The following is a 22032-nucleotide window of genomic DNA, read 5'->3' on the forward strand; positions in this document are numbered from 1 at the left end:
TGCATTGACAGTACAATGTAGCGCTCTCTCTCTCTTTCTCTCTCTCTATCTCTCCTTTCCGGTGTCTTTTTTCTCATTCATTCAGTATTTTTACTATCTTCATCTCTATTCCACACTCATAGCTAATATACATCTATCTTTGTTCTTTCATTTTTTTGCCTATAAAAGCGGCTCTAATGCAAAATTCCTTTCTGTTTAATTGTCTTACTTTTCAATCTTTCATCTGCTATTTCATCTTTTCTTTTCGAGACACTAAAATCATAATTATCGTCATTTTGTTTTCCCTTATATTTCTGAGAGTGTAGATAATTTTATATGTGTACCTTTTTTTATATATACCTTTTTTTTTTGTCAAATATCTCTTTCACGCGGTTAGATCATTTCTCTCCATCCAACTTGGTCGTTTCTCTTTCCCCTCTTTCTCTCTCTTTTTTTCTCGCATGAGCCATGAACGTAGGAAATACCTAGGATGGAGCACAAGGTGCATTTCTCGGTGCGGGATACGAAGTCTGAGAAGTTCAACCAATCAGATTAGAGAAATCTTTACTCTTTTTGCCCTGATTGGTCGATCAAACGCTTCGAAACATCTCTAACGTCTTCTCGCTTTCCGCTCGCGCGTCATATGTCATATAGTAAATCTACATCGAGTGTTGAGGAGTGAGGACCGAAGTGCACGTAGAAAAGGACACACTGTGTTCTGTGTTTCTTGCATTCTCTCTCTCATCGCTATGCTACGCGCGAGTGAGAGTGTAACGCAAGGAACAGAGTGTGTTCCTTTTTACATGCACCTTTACTCTCACTCTTTAAATAAAGATAAACGCTCAATTTAGATACATGTCATCTGTGCACTAGACTTTCAATCCCCTTCCCCCTTTGACTTCATCCACGTGACAATACGCTCCGTCTACAAGTCTACATATTTCCTACGTCCATGGCGTGCGCCGTTAAATCGTTCGTCTCTCTCGGATTCGATCATCCTTCTTTCTTCCTTTTGCTCGAACTCTTGCGCGAAGAGTGACAAGTGGCGCCACGAGTGGCACGAACCGCAATTACCGCGAACCGACCCGAAGCGGACGCGGACAGCGGTCAGTCAGTCAGTCTCGACTCTCGCGTTGATCGTAACGGGTGGTGCTTCCGTTTGGCACTTTTCCTCCCACGCTCCATCGGTCCCATGGAGAACCGTGGGCCCACTAAGTGCTGTGCAGTGTCAAAATAAGAGGATAGAGCGGAGGAACAATTCGACGGATCAACAATGGACGAGAGACACGCACTCGCGAACGGCAACGATTCGATTTGAAGAATTCCGACATCGCAAGCATAAGCAACGCCTTATATGTGTATTCATTTATTTATTAAACGCATTATTTGATATTCAAATAAAAAGGAAAGCCGTTGTAGAACGTAGTAGAACTTGAATCTTTGCGCGATCGACTTCGAGATTGAAACGACTCTAAAATTTCGAACGATTTTCGAGAGATATTTACGCGCGCGAAAAAGGCGCTATTTGAAAAAAAAAAATCGTTACGTTGCTCCAATGTAGACTGCCAGTATTGGCAGTATTGAAAAATCATACGCGTATATGTTCATTCATATATGACGTATTGCCAGTTCAAACGGAACACAGCTTTTAGAAAGGAACGCGACGCGCGCCGTTCGTGTGATCGACACAGCTGATCGAGGAGAAAAATCGCGTTTAAATATCGGTTCGTCGGCATCGATCGATCTTACGCGAAAAGTGATCATCGAAAGTTACGTGTGTGTGTGTGTTGCGTTAAGTGTGAGGATCGCGCTGAAGAAAGACCGGCCTTGCAAGTTTACGAAAGGTTAGACGAGGAAGATTGCAAAATTGCCAAGAGAAAAGAGAGAAAGTGAGACAGAGGAGAAAGGAGGCAGAAGCAAGGTTAGGAATTCTTTTGGGATGTTGACGTACAGGAGGTGGATTTTGTGGCCGGCGAGGACGCGTTTTCGACACTTCACGAAACCACCGATGATCCATCGCAGCTGAGATTATTGGATGATCGACCGGGCCGATTGATCATTGTTATCGCGGGACTTTCTTCCGGTGATTTGCGCCTTGACGTTTGTATCTCTGTAATTGACGGACGCGCGAGAGAAAGAGAAGAATTTCGCTTGGTGTCGTAACGCAGCGCGAGTAATCTGGAATTATTCTTGGGAGATTCGAAAAAGGAGCAGCAGGTGAGAGACTCGTTTATTGTCATTGCTATTGTATCACAGGAAATCTAGAATTATATTTTTTTTAATATTTTTTTAAATATATTTTAATATATTTTAATATATTTCAATATATTTTATATGTCTTTTAATATATTTTTAATATATTTATATTATAATTTATTTTTAATATATTTTAAATATATTTTTAATTGAAATACGTTCAGCTAGAGTTTCTAATTTCAGAAATTTTTTTAATATCTTTTTAATGAAATATCTCTCTAAAAAATAATTTTCCTTTGATATATATTGGCAAATTATGATACAATCTATAATTCAAATATTCGTACAAATATTATGCTTGCACGCTTGTCCGATTTACGCCATAAACATTTGATTATAAAAATTTATAATAAAAAAAAAGAAAAACAAAATAACTATCTAATTTATGGATATAAAATATTTCTGCAAATTATTATTATTGCGTCAATTATAGATTTTAGACTACGTATTTTCGATTCTATTAAATTGTTTAAACATAGGATTTAAATTGCACAAAAAGATAGCATCATGTTTTTTTCATGTAAAAAATGGTTAGATTAGCGGATACTCGATGATACGCTTACTATTTTAATTAGCGCTTTAAAAAAATAAAATAAATAAAAAAATGTGCACATTCACTATTAAATAAATTAAAAAATAAAATTAAGATTAATTTTATGCTTTCGTCAATTTATCGATATTTAAATTTATCAGTAAAAATTTTGACAATTTGACTTAAAGATTACATTTTTATTAACACATGTTCGAAGATAATTTTGCGAGTGATAGTATATATTTCTGAATAAGTGAGAGACGCGCGAGATGATAATTGTCGGATGGATAACATCAACTTAATAATCATTTTAATAACAACTGATTATGGAACGGAAACGAGCCCAAGGCTTCGGCTGTTCGTTGGGCTCATCGGCGCCTCGTGTTGTGGGCGAGCTTTAACCAAATATGCAATTATCAAGGTTCGAATCGCAAAGCCGCGTGGGTTAGATATTTCGAGATCGATATTATGGAAATGGAAAGAGCAATCTCAGAGTGGGTTTACGTGTGCAACAAAGTGTTGCAAAAATAACAGATTTATCTTTCGAGTTGATTTGTGCAATTCATAGTGTCAATTTTTAAAATTAATAGTAATTATCAGGGATCTCTATGCAATTGAGTGCATACATAAAATACGACGTTAAAGTCACCGGAAATTTTTTTACTCGACATGTTTCTTGCAGGCATTGAATTCTCCAGTGATTTTAACGCTTTTAGCATTAGCATATTATATTTTAATATTCGGATACTATCTGCATATTATATTACACGATTTAATTATTTAATTTATAATGACTTTGAATTGTGTTAACATACATAAATATCTAAATTGTATTAATATTAATTATTTTCTGTTTATATAATTCTTATTATTTAGCGAATATTTATTTAGTTTATTATCTCGAATTATAAAAGATATGAATATTGAATTTGAAGACGGATATGTTAAATTTATAAGGATAACTCGTGTCCTCTATAATGAAGAATATAATGTATAGGGGTTACCGTGCTATTTTCTCCAATTTTCTAATCGAGAGAAGGGGGGGGGTGGGAGGGAGAGAGAGAGAGAGAGAGAAAGATTTCCTGGCGTGGGACTCTTCCCACGTAAATACTGCTCGTTATATTGTCCTTGAATTTTTCGATTACCCATCATGGCTCTCCCCCACACTCGAATCAAAAACCTTAAATCACCTGCGCGACAGCTGTTTCCGCCGTCGAAATGTCCACACTCGCTGCTCGAATCATTCGACCTTGCTAACTAGCACCGATAATCTGTATAAAAAATTTTGTAAAATATTTTATTCTTTTTATTCTTTGCTTATCTGCTTATTCCTTACTCTGCTAGGAAAAGAGATATGAGATAATCTATTTTTTAAATAATATAAATAATTAATAGTAATAATATAAATAATTTAAATAATTATATAATATAAATAATTAATTAAATAATATAATTTTTTATTAATAATAATTTCTTTTTCTTTTTTCATTATTAATAATTCACTATCAATATATGTTATTCGATCTTTTTACTTTCTTCGGAAGATATTTTGTGTCTTTCAAAGGAAAGATTTTTTTCAATCCCGACCGCAACGAGCATCACGAAGAACACGTCCCCGCGATCGCGAATTTTGATATCTCTCCATATCTATAAGAGAGGAAGCCACGGGACGTCGTCGCAAGGATATCAATTCCAGCAGTCTCATAAATCACGGAGCATATAAATCATGTCGCGATGCAACATCCGGTGTCAACCAGATTCGAAAAGGATTCGCGATAACAGACCAAGCCGACCATGGTGGTCGAGGTCGATCATATTTTTATCTTCGCCGCCGCCTATCCTCGTGTTCTAAAAAGTGAACGTTGCATCGTGCACATCGCCGCCTTCGCCTTCGCGAACACAAACACGAAACGTGTCGCGCTTTCTCGGCAGGCAAACGCCTGTATCCGAACGCGCGAATGGGCCGCGTTATATACTAACCCGCCTGAAAACGTTTATCATCTGTGAGATAAAGAGAGAGAGAGAGAGAGAGAGAGAGGTCGATCTTAACCCTCGTACGGGGTGACATCACGAAGCATCGCGCGATCCTTGTTCTTTTCTTTATCATTAACTTTTTTTTTTTTTGCACAACCGCAAACCGCTTCGGACTGCGATTTATGAAATGGAATGAGAGAAAGATGCGGACCTTTGTTGTCGATTTATAGGGTAATATAATAGAGGATGTTAGGGCGAATGTTCTCTTCACGGGTCCCTTCTATAGATTAGATGGAATTAACATACGGACTCTCTAAAAGTGAGCTCAAGGTCGATAAGGAGAGTAAGATAGTGATAGGAAACGAATAAACCGGGTTGCGTGGAGCGAAAGTGATTCAGTCACCATATCTTAAAGAGCGTTAGAGAAATTTGCTTATTATTTTGTTCTAATAATATAATACATAACATAATACCGGAGAAGTTCAATAATCGAAGAACAATTTTTTTTTTATAAAATCTATTATATTTTTTTCTATAATTATACAAGGTGAGCTAAAATTTAAGATACAATTGGCAAGAAAGTGATTTGTTACAAAAAACTAAAAGTAAGTTGAAAAGTAAAATAAAAATTTTTTACACGAGATTTTATTGTCGAGAAGAATAATTAGAAAAAATTGGAAGAATTAAAATTGATTCATTTATGCTTTTTTTAAGCTTCAATGGTTTTTCATATTGTGCATCTTATATCATGATTTTTATTTCTTATCTATGATTTTATTGCTTATCTCTCTTAATCATACTTAGAGACGTGCAATAGAGATTTTCTTTATGAAGTAAATAGTAATATAATATTTTTAATTTTTTAATTTAATATTTCCAAAATATATTTTCTTCAAAAGGGAAATATATTAGTCGAATTACTTCGATAAATTTATTGATAAATTTTTATTTAAATTTACTGTACCGCTGATGATAAAAAAATATATTTCGGATAAGCGTGTAAATGTGATAAGATATTGTCAATTTTCGAATTACCATATATATTTCATGGATGAAGATGATGTTTGCATAGTCGATCGTATTCTCACAGAGTTTGACCCAGTTATTAATAAGACTTTCTCTTTTATTTTAGCCATGGACTGGAGGAGGGTCGCCCTGGCATTTTTAGTGGTGAGTAAAAAAAAAGAAAATTTCTTTCGCGCATAAGAAGTTTATCTTGAATGTGATATCTTGAATATGAGGTTTAGATATAATTACTTAGCGAATCGAGGCTTGGACTTTTTGCGAAATGGAAATTAAAATATTTAAATTGAATAATAGAATTATTGATATTATGGAATTTTTTGTGAGAAAATATTGCATAGAAAATATTTGGTTAAATGCACATTATCTTTTCTTTTCTTTAGATAATTCTGTTATGTAATTACAATATATGTTTTTTATTTATGTTATCTTATATACAATATTTGATTTAATCTAAAAATATTTCAAATTTCTACTCCTTTTCTCTCACAAAAAATATGCAATCTGCTTGCATAATAAATGATTCATCTTAAATTGCTTAATTCGCGTTTAAATTGTTCTAAGTCCACTTGCATTGGTGTAATTTGCATGAAACAAAGCTGGGATGACTTAATAACCACAGCAACGCGTAAAAAGAAAGTATACGTGTGTCAAAATATATTAATTGTATAATTATTCTATCATTGATAATTTTATTTAATGAAATTGATCGACCGATTAATTATCCTTGCACTCGACTTGACATCTTAAAAGTCAAAGGACAACAAAACAGATAATATTTAATCGGGAATACGTGATCTGCGAATTCGCTATCGTTTCGAATAGCATGGATTAATGATGTCCGCAATATACATACATACATACACCTACTTTTTCCCATACGTGCTGCATCGCACACGTACGTTGCTTAGGTATGCGATGCATTACGTAATCTCCTTTGTTGGCACATCCCAGAGAGGTATTTGCGATTGTTAATTAGTATCAAATATAAAAGTAGAAAATGTTTGGAGAATAAAAAAATAAAAATAAATTATACATTCACTAATTATAGTGATACAAGTATGCAATTTTTTCTGACTAATGATATTTTGCAAATTAGGATAATATATAATCTATTTATATAATAAACAATTTATGTACGCGTTATTGAAATGAATGAAAAAAATTTAAAATTTTTTTGCTTATATAATTAAAATTAATTGACTAATCAAAATTTGCAATGCAATGTATGTTAATTTTGAAGCAAGCATTATATATATATATATATATATATATATATATATATATATATATATATATGGCATTGAAATACGATGTAAACAAAAATGTGGTAATACAGGTAATTTAAGTATGACGGTATTTCGCGGTGGTTTCGGAGAATGTTATGTCACTCTATTCCGACAATAGTCGTGGGATCGTTCTCTTGATAGAGGTTGACGGATTTAAAATCGTTAACCCATTCAAGAGGCGGCAATCCCGGCGTTATGTAACACATAATAATTGACAATTACGCTAAACTTGGCGTTTACGTGGCTTAGAAGGTCTCTCTACGACAGGAAACTTTAAAACATGCTAATGGGTGGAATAGAACATAAATAAGCACTTCCGTCCATTGTTTTCAAATTTTTCATCGTTAATATGGATTTTTTTTTTGCACGAAATAGAAAATAAAATTCCAAAGCCGTTACAATTAAATTATCCCAACGCATAGTCTGTGCTCCATTTATGAAATGTCATAAGAACTTACATCACGAGAGCCTATATTCAATGCCATATAAATAACTTTAATGTTCGTAAATTCCTCTCGTGAGAGAGTATTTCGTGAAATAGAATCTTAGTTTCTTTTTTTTTTTTTTTTTTTTCATTGACGAGGCGTGAACGAGAAAGATGTGACGGTTTCGCGTGTCGAGTTTTATCGAAATATTGTATGCATATAAGAAGGAAAGACAATCCGTTCAGAACCACCACGCCCACTTTTACTTCGTGTTCTTTCAAATATCGGCTCGAGATCTTAGAGAGCCTGAAGCTTGCTGGTACGTTTCCATAAACGTTTCATTCTACGAGAGTCGATAGAAGGCTTTCGATAACCGGAAGAAAGTATGACGTTAAATCTGCCCTTTTCGTAATGTTACTTATTTTTTATTACAACACGGAAATTTGATTTAAATCTTGCAAACAACGTATTGCGATTTTAACACATGTTACATTTTTTTGAAACAGATTTCTATCGAAAGAGAAAAGTTACAAACATTTTTAAATATATTTTTTTTTAAATCGGAGACTATCTTTTTTGCATCAGTTCTTTGTGTGGAAGAAAACATTCTTCAAACGATTCATGCATCACAGGAATATAGTAGGTACGCAAAGAGAGACGCTTCACACATTCTATTCTAGGTGATGAGTCGGAAAAATCAATAGAAACGTATGATGACAAAAAGAAAAGAAAAGAAAAGAAAATATTTCATCTGTCAAGCATACTCTCTCTGTGTATATATAAACTGACAGTTTATACGTCAAAGTCCATGCAATCATACAAATTTATTCTGTTTAGATTAGAATTTCGCCAATCATCATCCATTTAATTAGAAATCGATAGAATCACGTGGTACATTTGATCGGCCGATGTAGATTTCGCGTGGGTGCGCGTTTAAAGTTCGGAAGTCATCGCGATCTCGGGTCGCCCACGCGAGATGACAGGCTCCTGGAAGATCTTTCTCCATCGAGAAGAGCCTCGAGACGCACGTCCCGCGGTAAATACTTAAACGCTCTGCTATGACATAATCGCGACTTCGCTCGCGGCGTCAAATCGCGACATCACGACGTCACGTGAGCACGCGCCGCGAGACGGGAGGTATTGCGTATACAAGGGTGACTAAGTAAGTGGTAAGTGTGTCTGCAATAGCGAGCATAATGGGCGGCGATTTCAAGGAAATCCCCTGCCCACGTTAGATCCGCGATCGCGGATATCGATCGACTATCGTTTACCGCTCCAATTACCTATTAAACTACTCGACTTCAAAGAGTCTCACGATGACTTTAATTTATGGAAATCAAGAATCATAATTTTAATATTAATTTTAATATTATATTAATTTTATTATTATGAAAATATAAAAATTTGTACGCTAATTGAACAATTAGTCGACTATTTTTGACGAGTAATAAAAGAATATTTATGATCAATTTTATATCGCCAAGTATATCTATTATTTTTAATATATTATATCTAATATTAATTTTACATCTCACAATGATATTAATATGAAAATTAAGAGCCATAATTAATTTAATATATATTATATTATTATGAAATAATACATATATATTATATTATTATGAAAATATAAAAATTTTTATTCTAATTGAAGGATTAATCGACTATTTTCGACAATATCGCGAATAATAAAAAAAAAATGATAAATTTTATATTGCCATATCCATGTTAAAGATCGCGATTTCTCAGTTTTTTTGTCTATCGTGTTATAAAGAACGACGCACAGTCTGTGCTGTGGAAGGTCAGTTCTCGATAGATTCCATCGGATGGAACGTCACGAACCTTATATGGTACGATAGGTAACGCTGTGCGCTTTATATCAAGGTATCTCCGTCGCTGGCTTTTTCGCGTTTGACTTATGTCCACGTTTTTCGATCCAATTATCACGGGCATCACCTCGGGGCGACACCGATAATCTCGCGATAATCTGTCTTGCCACGGGCATTTATCAAATTAATGGATCAGTATGCCCGCGATGAAAATCAGCCAGTTGCTAAGCATATTTCCCTCACTGTCACCTTCACTTTAGTGCGTTATTATTAGATAAGATAGAGCAAATGCAGTCCACGTGAGACAGAGGAGGAGAGAAAGAGAAGTGCAGCGATCACGTCGCGTGTGTATACACTTGAATGGCCAGTGACTGACTCGTTAGACCACTTTCATTGCACGGACGAACACGCGTGACGTCAGTGTTCGTCGCCGAGACTCGTGTCGTGAAACTTTCCGTCGCGTAAGCAATCATTTAGCACGTCTACACGCAGAATCATTTTTATATATTCCAATATATATATATATATATATATATATATATATATATATATATATATAAAATTATGCGCGAGAGCAATCTCCGCGTGGGAAAAAAGAAAGGCGAAAGTTTAATAGAAGGGAAAAATCGGCTGTCATATATAATACATCTGACTCCACTCGTTCAGCTGTCGATGCCTAAATTGGAAGCGACAGGGAAATAAAAGTGTGTCACGAGTGGAAATTATATGTCGAGGCGCGATCGTCCTTGTATTATTTACGCTCGTTCACCATCACTCCTCTTACCGACTTTTCTAAGGATCCGCGTGTATAAAGATCAGTTTTCACGACAGATACGATACCTAGTCAGTTATCGGCGGTAAAAATAAAAATTTATTCATGCGAGCGCATAAATCGCGATTTGTTCTAATTAAATCGCCTACAAGCTACATCTCTCGCTTTAATAATTGCATTATGATCGCGCATTTTGCGTTACGCGAAATTACCAGAGCTCCGAGATGCAGTATAGTAATGAGTTTTGAATTAGAATGAATGGAAGGCAATTACGGTACCCGTGCATCGCGTCGCTCGTTAGTCTAAAAATAAAGACTATGTTGTGTCGTTACGTGTTTTTCACCGGATAGCATAATTAGGGGCGAATATTTTTTGCGGATATATTAAATGTGTTGCACGCCTTTTCCATTATCGGACTAACACTCGGGCGTTTTCTCACATAGGAAGAGTCTTGTCTTTCACTCTTCATTTGCAATCTTGTAAGCAGGAGCTTCCACGTCTCATTTAAAAGATTAATTATTATTTTATTACTTCATTTCTCTTTCCACCAGGTTGAAAGACAACCTTACTGTTTTATGATTTTAAATGTCACATAATAGCAACCTTAGAAAATAATTTTTCTTTTGTTACGAATATCGATAGATTATAAATCCTGCAACCGAATAGTTATTGATTTCAATGATAACGATAATCGGGTATTTAAAAAAGCGAATGCCTCTTCGAATTTTTATTAATGGCCGCGATAGTCCGGTTGACATCGAATAATCTAATATTGTAGAAATATTAAACAATTTAATACTGGAAATAAAAAATGTATGATTCATATATCTTGAGAGGCAAAATAACGCGACTAGTTCGAATCTAGTCAAGCTTGACATTTTCATAAGACTTTCATATCGTGCTCTTTAATCGAATGATAATCAATCATCGATTAATCCCACATCGGCGTTGGTTAAATTAATGCTTGGAAATATGTTGTATGATCTATCACATATGACGCGTTACAAAAATGTTTGAAACTACATTTGAAATTACTAATTTTTGACATTACTAATTTTATAAATTATAGGCAATCTCATCGCCAATTTCTTCGATACGTATTAAGGTACATCGTGATAAATGAGTTTTCCATTTTTGCACTTATTACGGTAGTAGTTCTTTTTAATCAACGGTGCTTAAAGGAGATATAACCGGCGCTCTAATCGTTTTACGACGACGCGTAAAATAAAACGCGTTGTGGCATTATTGTTATAACGTATAATGATATCGTGAAATTGCTTAGAAAATTTACAGATATAGGATTGAATTTGATAGATCGTTATTCGCTATTACTGCCATCCCGGCTTTGATCGTAATTACGAGCGTTACTTTAATGTGCGGCCAGACACACATTCGTCTCGAAGCGTTTTATAGTTCTCAAGAGAGTCCGGTACTTTTTTTTTTTTTCTTTTTTTCTCGAGGCAACTATTTCATCATTTGGCTTTACCACAAGCGCCGATGATATCACACTGCCAATTGTGGCAACTTGCTGCCGTCACCGTAAATAATCTGCCGATAAACGCGGATCGGATTCTGAGCGGTATAAAAGTGACGGAGACACCACTCTCTTTTTCCACGCGTGTGTTTCTCAGTGTTTACCTAACGTCGGTTATATATCTAGAATTTTTTACGTAACTTTTTCCACGATTCTTTCCTTTCCTTTTTTTTTTTTATAAATCTCTTCCGCGTCTTTCATCCATTGTCGGCTACATCATCACATATTTATGTCGCTTAATTAAATCTCGATCGCGCTCTAGATGCAGCCTTGAGGGAATTTTATCGAAGCTTATTAACGTCTTCTTACTTGAGCCTTAAATTATTTGAAGCACTCTACGCATGTATCGTCGCGTTACGTACAATATCGTGTATCTTGCGCCTGCATTCTAATTGCATTCACGTTCGCTATTAACGGCCAACATCGGCGATAGCGCGATTAAGCGCTAACAATTGTATCTTATTATGCGAAAGCATCTAAGACACGTTGCCTTTTCTCTCTTTTCAGATCACAATAACGAGGCACAGCGGTGCACACGCAGCCCAGATACCTCAACAGCTGCCGACATGTGAGTACATATACAATGCGAGACTTACTTTCTAATTATTAGCGACCGGCAATAATTAATTAGAGCGAATTAGGCGCCAAAACTCGCGTGTATGCGAAAATTCGCGACGCGTCTCTCGATCCCTGTTCTTTTTTTTCTTTTTTTTCCTCTCGTTTCACCTCGAAATATAAGCCATCGTATGGTGGATTTTCTCCTGCGGAAAAATCGCGCGTGCTATTCCTCTCGCGAAACCAAAGTGCCGGATAATCAGATAAAAGTGGACGCTTTCCACACGATGCGCACTTTCTAATGACGGCACAATAAAGCTGATGACAATGATTCGAAAAGGGATACCCGTGGTAACGAAATATAACAATTTGGTGGTAAACGTAATTACTAGAAAGGAGTAATTGATCTGTAGTTTCTTGAATTGTTTGATAGAAAGAGGCAATTAATCACTCAGATTAATTGCTTACGCGCTTGGATTAATCATATTTAAATAACACACGTACACACGTGAAAATCATTTTTATTTGTTTAATATATTTAATTAGTTAATAAATATTACTTTGAATATTATTTAAATATTACTGTTATATATTGTTTGAATATTATTTAAATATTAATATTAATGTATGTTATTTTTTTATTTTTTTTTATATATTATATATCAATATTAATGTAATATATATATCAAATTATATAAAAACTTGAGATATGCAAATATTAAAAAATTTTTTTAAGAAACTTTGCTATAATTATTAAAGAAATCATAATAATAATTATAATTATTAAAGAAATCATTCTATTCAATTAATTAAATTTAATTATCAAACTATTTACACGCGGTAATTAACAAGCAAAGAAAATGATTCCATTTCAAAACTCGTATATATTAATAGCCGACAAAAAGGAAAGGGAAGTTTATTTTTTCATTGGCGATACCGAAGGAATCTTCGGTCGACCACAAAGTTTTTCTTTACGTCCGTCCGCGAGATCGGGGGTAATTAATCGAATCGCGAACGGATTTAATTTAACGAAAGGGAAAAGCATGGTCGTTCGGAAGAGAGCCTTTCCAGACGAGACCGACCGACGACCTTCCTTGAAAGACATTGCTTTTGCTAGAAGGTGAACGCGGTCGCGCGACCTAGATTCTCATGTGGAAAGGAGCGAAGTCGCGTTCGCGGGACAGACGGAGAACGTGATATGAGATGTAAATGGCACGAAACGAGATGATGATTATAACCGAACGACGAGTGTACAACAAGCGCGATATCCACCGTGGCAATCGACGCGAATCGAAAGTCCCTGTAAATGAACAGGCGGCGGACACTTTCAGCCTTTTACTGCGCGATACACCGCGAGTTGAATTTCACCTGTCGAATCAGCGGAAATACACAACGTATACACGGTATATATATATATAGATAGATAGCTACAGAGACGTGCCTTTATACATATATTTATTTATCGACGAAATAATATTTTCGCAAATGTTTTTTTTTTGTATTTTGTCTCAATCCAGTGAATCCAACGAATTCAATCTCTGTTAATCCGATAATATCACGCCGAGAAATTAAATTTGGATGCGTAACGCGATTATAAATTTTAATTTTCTATTAATTTGTTGCTTTAGTCCCGATTTCTTCTCGTGGTGAAGCTGACAGAATCTCGTACAATCATTAATATTATTTTACATTCGATTCACAGATGAGCAACTGTCTAAATATAACCTATGATCAGCTAGTTTTAAATTCTCACGTTTAAAAGAACTATTTTAAAGAAGATAATATTTCAATATTTTTATTATTTAATGTTTTGAAATTTTCTTGCTATAATATATTGTTCCACGAGCTTTGGAATACTTTGTGTATATATATATATATATTATTTTTCAAAAAATTATCAAATTTAAATTTTTTTTACCGATATTTCTTTCAAATTAAGATAAATTATTTAACGTTTATTGATAATGCATAATTGTGGTATTGTAAAACACTCTGTAAAATACTAATAAATATAACAAATTACGTAAGCAATTGTGTGTGTAGTTGCTTATATAATTTATATCTATTAGTATTTTTTGGATAACAAATAATAATTTAATAAATTTATAAATTCCTCACTTTATAGTTGTTTGTCATTGCCTATGATGACATCTCGCGTTTTTTCTTTTTCTATTAATCCTTTGCAATTTATTTTTTGAGCATTAATTATCAGAATACACTAATTGCACGGCATTACATCTCCGACATTGATCACATACTTATTTTATATAAAAAAAATACATAATTTATGATCATAATCTGATACTGGAAAATTGCACGATCGAAAATTTATACAGAATTATATATCTCTGTTGTTAATATAAAAATTTATATGACAATTTTTTCTCCATATTTTATGACAACTAATTAGAATTATAATAATGATGTAGGAAATAATCATGCATATATAATATTTCTTGCTCAATCGTATTTTACTACAATATCGTATATTATACATCCAAATTTACTTTCTCGCGGTGAAGATGCTAAATTAAAAAAAAAAAAATTCGAAGTTCGCGATCACTAATATTATCGTAAGTGCGTCTCACGAAACGTCTGGCCAGCTCTTATATCTCAAAATGATGTAAAATGAAATACTATTGTCGAAGTTAAAAAACGAGCTTATGTTACTGATAATAAATAATAAATAAACAAAATTATCCATTGTTTACCTTACGAAATACTTCAATCCTGCTTTCCGGAGTCTCCTTCTCATCTGTTCTTCGCTTCTTCTTCATGACACTCGCGTTCGCGAAAACACAGTTATGATCGCGCTAATCTTTAGATTACGCAGATCGCACGGTACTTCGTACGGTATTCTCGGCATTAAAATTTGCTTTTGTCATGTTACTCATTTTATTGTATTGCGACGGAAAAACATGAATATCACGAAGTTACGATCAGAAGACACTGAAAAATTGCGCGAATTTATACAATGCTATAATTTCAACAAACAGTTAATTAACTGTGCTGACAATCTCTAATTGTTCGTATGAAATAATCGAGATAAATACAATACAGTTATATGTGGAGTACCTCGCGATGTTCCTATTCACTCAAGCTTCACCGCGCGACTGACACGACAATTTTATACAAAGTTATTATATATATGTAAACAAAATTCTATTCATTCTCTTCTCATGCGACTAACAACAAAGTAGTTTGTAAACAATGGCAAGCTATACGTCGTAAAATTTATTAATAAATTTAACGCTTATAATAATATATTTAAAAAATTCGTATTTCATACATATGTAATTTATTCGATCGAAATTAATAACTCGAATCACTAAAGCAATGATATATTTTGTAATATGTATTCCGTTCCACGAGAAAGAGAGAGAGAGAGAGATTATTTTAATTTGAGAAATTTTTAATTTTATTTGTATAAAAATAAAATAAAAATTTGCATAAAATTCATTTAATATTTGTCGTCAGCAATAGAATTAGTATTGTGTGAATAAAATTCGCGATCTTTCAATGTCAAATGAATCGCAATTTCGTGATTCTCGCATTTCTCCGTCGCAAAATAACAAAATATATAATGTGCCGATCTTAGCTTCGTGTAATCATGATTTTCGCTTTCTCCCGTCGCGATGTAAAATGAAGTACGTATCGTGTGCGATTAATCGTTAATTTTACAAAGATATTATTTCCTTGTCGCGTTCGTATTTCGAGAGATAATACGAGGAACGAGTGCCGATACTATCCGCTCGACTTTCGTCGCGAGAATGACAACATATTACACGCTATGTTTACATTCGCACAAGTCGGCTATTGCTATGGTATTTTTTGTAGTATGATTACAATTGAACGCTGATTTATTGCTGGAATCCCGCATTTATTATTCGAAAAATAAATTTAAAATTGAAAAGACGCTCCCCTACATGCGTGTGTTAATATTATTACGAGACTAAACTATGTTAATGCAGTTAATTGTTCCTTCATTTTTGACAATAAAATGTTTTCCGAATTATTCGCTCTCGAGATTATACCGAATGGTAGGAACCTTAATGAAAGTGTGAATTTTTTACTATAGATCAGATAAAATCGCTACAAATCGCACTAATCTTATCCACTAAATCCTTTCCTATGAAAAACAAAGTGAAAAATTTATAATTAAATTTTTATTTTGTTTAACTTATTAATTTTATTTAAGAGAACTCAATCGGGAAAATAACTTTCTACAATGTGTTACGATAACGCAATAAATTAATATAATATTTTATGTTGCAAGTTTTTGGTACAAGTTAATTTTAAAATAATGTTCCAATCGAGAAAGTAGATTGCGGATTCGTAATTTCTTCAGGAACGGATGCTTTGGCATATTAAGATGACGATTAATAAGCGAGATAAGTTCAAGCTTTTTCTACTGACAATGACGAATCGAAATCCATTGTCAAAGATTCTGCATTCAGACTTTTACTTTTTGTCGTTTGTTCCGCTGGAATTTCAACGTGAAATACAGGGAAATGAAATTGTTTCTCGTTCTGCCCTGATAAGAAACGCTTATCTATGCTTTACAATCTATATATACTTTATTTCATTCACAAGCGAGATGGGACAATTTTTTTCGTTGTTAGAAAAATTTGTGTTTTTATTACTACATTATAATGAGCAATCACTATTGAAGTCGGAGCATTGTTTGATGCCTTTCGAACTGTTATTTCTTCACTCTCGAAAAGAAAGACTGCGCCTTAAAAGAAAGTATTTTTTACGCCTCTACCTTCGCAAGTTCATTTGCGAAGAACAAGGCGCTATTATTTTCACATGCATTACAATAGCAGTTGCGGTTTGACTCTATCCGATTACCATGCTAAATATCTAAGAGGGAACATCCTGTTAAAAATCGAATAGAAAGAATATTTTTCTTGACGAAGTGACACTAATAAAAATGTTTTATTGATATAACGGGTACAAGTTTTTAAAATCGTTTACGTTTAAAATTTTGTTAAAATATAATAATGTATGTAGGGGAGAGAAAAGAAATTATGCGCTTTGCTTTATGCATCATGTGTTATCGAATTGTTATTCGAAGAATTATTCCGATTAAGATAATCTGAAATAAAAGTTATATTTTTTTTGTACAGATTTTTTTCTTCTAAAATTTTATGAAGAATTTTATTTTTATGAAGAATTTTATCAAAACATTATACATTTTTTTAAGTATTTTTAAAACAATATGTCAACAAAATTTTTATTAAAAATTTATTTCATTAAAAATGCTTTTAATTGCCATTTTTTTTCTCTCATTTTAAATTGTATGTATAAAAATTGTGAGCCTTGAAAAATAAATTATTCTGCTTATTATTCATACGACCGACTGACACGCATTAAAAACGAGAAAACATCACTTTCCATTGGAAAAAATCGCAATCTTAATTGGCGCTATATTATTAGAGATGTTCTAAAATCACAGACTGGAAACTATTTTGAAAGCGAAAGAAATTCGTATAAATACGGTTTCCAATATCAGAAAAATAAACAAATCTCTTTAATGAATTAATAATAAAAGATGCTGTCACTTGGAAAATAGTTCCTGAGAAAAAAAATCAGATTAATATAATATAATAAAAGATATAACGTCGCGCGATGCGTCATAACATAAATCTAGGTCGTGCGAATCAGATTGTTCGTATTTAATGAGATTTGAATACATTATTTTCTTACATTTGAAGAATTTGCACCGTCTTTTTCTATTCATACTGAATAAAGTTATCATTACTTATTAGTGCGTAATAATTGTATATATAATAATAGAAAATATTAATATTTGAGTGTTATTAGAGCGCATAATAAAAACAAGACATAATCACCAAGTAAAAACGAAAAGTGATTAAATAAAGTTGACATATTTTTTATTTAATTATTTTCTGCCAAAACTACTAATATACACGTATTTAGATATAATTATAAACAGCACTAAATTATTACCGATTATATATTACAAATTAATTATGACTTTGAAAAATGCAAAGATTTTAGATGAGATAAATTGCATCTCTCCCTCATAAATATTCTATTTTTCTTTATACAAAACAACAACAAAAATTCTAAATCCATTACAATAAATTTAATTTTAGTCTTTTATAGCACGTAAATACGTCAGTATTTATTGGCTTGTCTCGGTCTTGACATTTACTTTTTTATCTTTAAGTAAAATATTTCTAGTTAAAGATTATTTTTATCGATTTTTAGCATTGCATTTACAGAAAATTACGATCTTGTTAAATCATTTACGCCTCTTCGGAAGATGTAAGAACGTACGCAGAATTCGTGCCTATGAATTTTCTCGAGAAATCCAGCCAGTTGAATTGGCTACGTAAATCTGTCTACGCGAAACATTTATTCGCTGCTATTTACGCGCGAAGAACGCCCACGTACTAAGATCGTATGTAATCGCGATCTTTCGCGATTAGCGCCACGATTTATGATAATTTATCTTGTACATGCAGGCGAAATTTATTTGTCGAAACTATGGAAAAGTATTTCGATAATCGAATAATTAAAGCGTCGTAGTCGAATGTCGTTCATTCATCATGATTGATCCTCGTCGATCGATCCCGTGCTGTTTCATCGCATTAATTATTCCCTTAACTTTACGTGATTAATCCGATGTTCAGACGGCTAATGTACGTTACGCTTTACCATTGATTCGACGTCATTATCTTTTAATCTGATTCCATCATTACGACGCATTTATGTCACGGCCAGCGATTAATTCGACGCTTCGATAGACCAGATGTAATGACTCGGTGCTTTTTTTTTTTCAATGATATAGTCATCCGTTTGACTTTTTCTCCATGCCCTGTAAGCAAGATAACAAGTTGGTTATTATATTAACCTTTCATATTACAAATATTTTTTCTCATCAAGCGTTATTAATATATATCACATTAGATTAATAATTATGTTTTATTTTTTTATATACTCTTAACAAATAATTTATTCAATAATTTAGTCAATGACGTATGCTAATAGCTATTATATTTAATAGAATAATATTTAACGAAAATTAGAACAATGAATTTTTTTCAGTGACTTTGCAATTTTTTCAATAATTTGAATTTCTAATTAAAGCTATTATTTTGCAAATTAGATGGCTTTTCTGCAACTACGTCTAGTAGATCGCATTCGCGATAAATCGAACTCGATCATAAATTTAATTAGTTAGCGTTAATTTTAGCGAAATTAATAATAAATAGCTCCTCTCGTCGATTCCGCGATGACTAATAATTGTGTTCTAATATTCTAATGCATTTGCATGCGTATAGCTTACGGTGCATGGCTTATGACGTATGCTTATATAAATCTGCAATTATCGTGGATGAGCCGCGCGGCATAACAGCAATTACGAGAGGACCGTAAATAGGATAGGAGCAGAAGGTTATAAATGATCCTGCTTAATGACAACTGCGGGATCATTAAACGGTCAACAGCGAACGCGTCTCCCGGTGTCCCGTTATCTGCGAATTTATTCCGATCGGTTTTCACGATCCGTTTACATGCGAAGATCAACACCTGACACGTGCAATTACGATAATCCGTAGTTAATGATTGTGGCCCGTTAGCCAAATTAAACGCGCGAATGAAGTAAATCGTCGAATATTTTTCTCGACCGAGTTATATAATGATCAGGATGTCCACTACCTGGAAAAATATGGAAAGCCTAGAATTATCAGAGATCTCTTTTGTATCTGAAAAAATTAGAGTATTTTTATAGAATTTTATTGGGATTCTGGGAATTCAATAAAAAATTTTCTCTTTCATAATTTTGCTTTTATATTATAGGTAATAAATCGAGTTGTAAATTATATTTTTTTAAAATATTTTATGAATATATATTTATTCCTGTTTACGTATTTAATGTCTTAATATTAAACATGCAATAAATATTTTGATTGTAAATTTTACGAAAGCAATGCAGTTTTTTTTTTAATACATTTGCAAATTAAAAATTTAAAACTTAAGCAGCTTTACGTTTTTCTTTCATATAAATAAAAAATTTAAAAAAACGCATACAATAAAAAAAGTTATTTTAGAAAATTGATTAAAAAAGTCTCTAAAATATTTACCTGGAATTTTGCACGAAAATACTTGGAAGATCAGGGAATTATCAGAGAATTTATTTACAAGATTTAATCATACAAATCTGATCATACAAAGAGTCTTCCTTTGATTTATGCGTCTTGAGAGGGAAATTATTTTTCGCGAAACGCGTGAGTTTTTCTGGTCACCTGTCTTTTATCATCGTACATCTCGAATCGTTGACACGACACGAAATAATATACCCGAACACCTTAATCTCCTTAATCGCTGATGACGATGCAACGGTGATGCTGCATTTCTACACTGCCGTTTGCATGTCGTTTGCATATGTTGTTTCGTCTTCCCCGTCACGGCTGCGCGTTCGTGTCGAGCGAAAAAATAACGTGTACGATGTAAGTCACGGGTAATCCGGTGGAGGACAATGAATCGACTTGAGAAGCGATCGTTTGTGCGATTGCGTCCCCGATCGAGAGGAAGATTTTGCGTTACGGTTCGCCGCGTCTCTTTCCGGAAGCTCCGAAGTGTCGATAAGCGATCGTCGCAATTAGGGCACGGAATTACTCTCGTGCTATTCAACGTGGATCTTCGTGGAGAGGAGATACCAAAAAAGGATCGTTGAAGGGCTTGAATAAAACGCTCGCAATGAGATATGAAGAGACTCTAACAATAAGAGAAGCGAGTTCAATGTGCGCCGTTCATTTCAGAACTGATAACGGTATACCCCTCTCATGTGGAATCCACGGAATCCAATTCATCCGTGTTGGTTTACAACGTTGTCCAGACGTTGTTTGCGTAAGAATCAATTTGGTGGAGCGGAGGAGCCGTTAGAGAATGCGCGAAATAATGTCTCGAACAGCACAAGTGCCAACTACGGTCGATGACTCCGTTTTTGTACAATTTCTTTTTTATATTCTCGCCAGCTTTGTACGTTATCTCAGACGATATATATTTTCTCATCATTTTTTTCTCCAAATTTATTTTTATTACATTATTTAACGTTTTATTGAGATATACAATCACTCACTGCCTTGCTTTAAAAAAGTTTTCAAAAATTGTTAATATAATGAAAAAAAGAGAGAGATAGAAGAGAAAAAGCAGGCATATAAAAAGAGAGTTATTGTAAGAGAATCATTGGATATTAATTTTTATTAATATTTTTATTAACATTCTTTATATTTCATTTGCATTTCTCTCGTTATCCATTTGAATCCGATTGAATTTCATTAAGTGATTTTTAATTAATTTCACAAGATTTATTTATTATTGATAAAAATTCATCGATCATTATTTCTTCTTATTTCTTGAAGCATTAAAAAAAAATAATATAACAAGCCGCGTAATTGAAGTGAAATGAGGGTACGATCTCATTGAAACGTCGGTGATTACATATCGCATAGAAGGCTTAATTGACGCGTGTGCGCGAATGCATGTATCGATTAAAATTAAAGATAATTAAGATAATTAATTTATGCACGATAAATTCCTTTTCCGAGAGATGAGCGATGTATTCTCACGAATCGCGCGGAGATATGCGAGGGACCTTGGAGGCCAACCCTGCGTCGGATCGGAGCGAAAAGTTTAATACTAAGGTAAGCGATTCGGCGACGCCGGGAAGGCGAGAGGATTTCTCGCGACGAATAGCACGGTTGGATATATCATTGCACACAGAAATCTCCGCTGCACATCGTCGACCTTGGATGTTAAATCGAAGTAATTGCGCCGTACTCGCGCAGCGATAATTCCGCTGCGAAATGTGCGTATATACATAACGCGCGC

At 33.7% G+C, this 22032-nt stretch overlaps 1 protein-coding gene across 1 annotated transcript in view; it reads left to right on the top strand.

Annotated features, from left to right (window-relative positions):
* Positions 1 to 1107: 1107 nt before the first annotated feature.
* The window catches only part of LOC126858587 (cuticlin-4), an 81536-nt gene continuing 60611 nt past the window's right edge, over positions 1108 to 22032 (top strand). Inside the window, exons 1-3 of the mRNA XM_050609048.1 lie at positions 1108 to 2196; positions 5874 to 5911; positions 12121 to 12181. Coding sequence (XP_050465005.1) covers positions 5876 to 5911; positions 12121 to 12181 — 97 coding nt within the window. The 5' untranslated portion in view covers positions 1108 to 2196; positions 5874 to 5875. The remainder of the gene's footprint in view (positions 2197 to 5873; positions 5912 to 12120; positions 12182 to 22032) is intronic.

This window comes from Cataglyphis hispanica, chromosome 26, assembly GCF_021464435.1.
Source record: "Cataglyphis hispanica isolate Lineage 1 chromosome 26, ULB_Chis1_1.0, whole genome shotgun sequence".
Lineage (NCBI taxonomy): Eukaryota > Metazoa > Arthropoda > Insecta > Hymenoptera > Formicidae > Cataglyphis > Cataglyphis hispanica.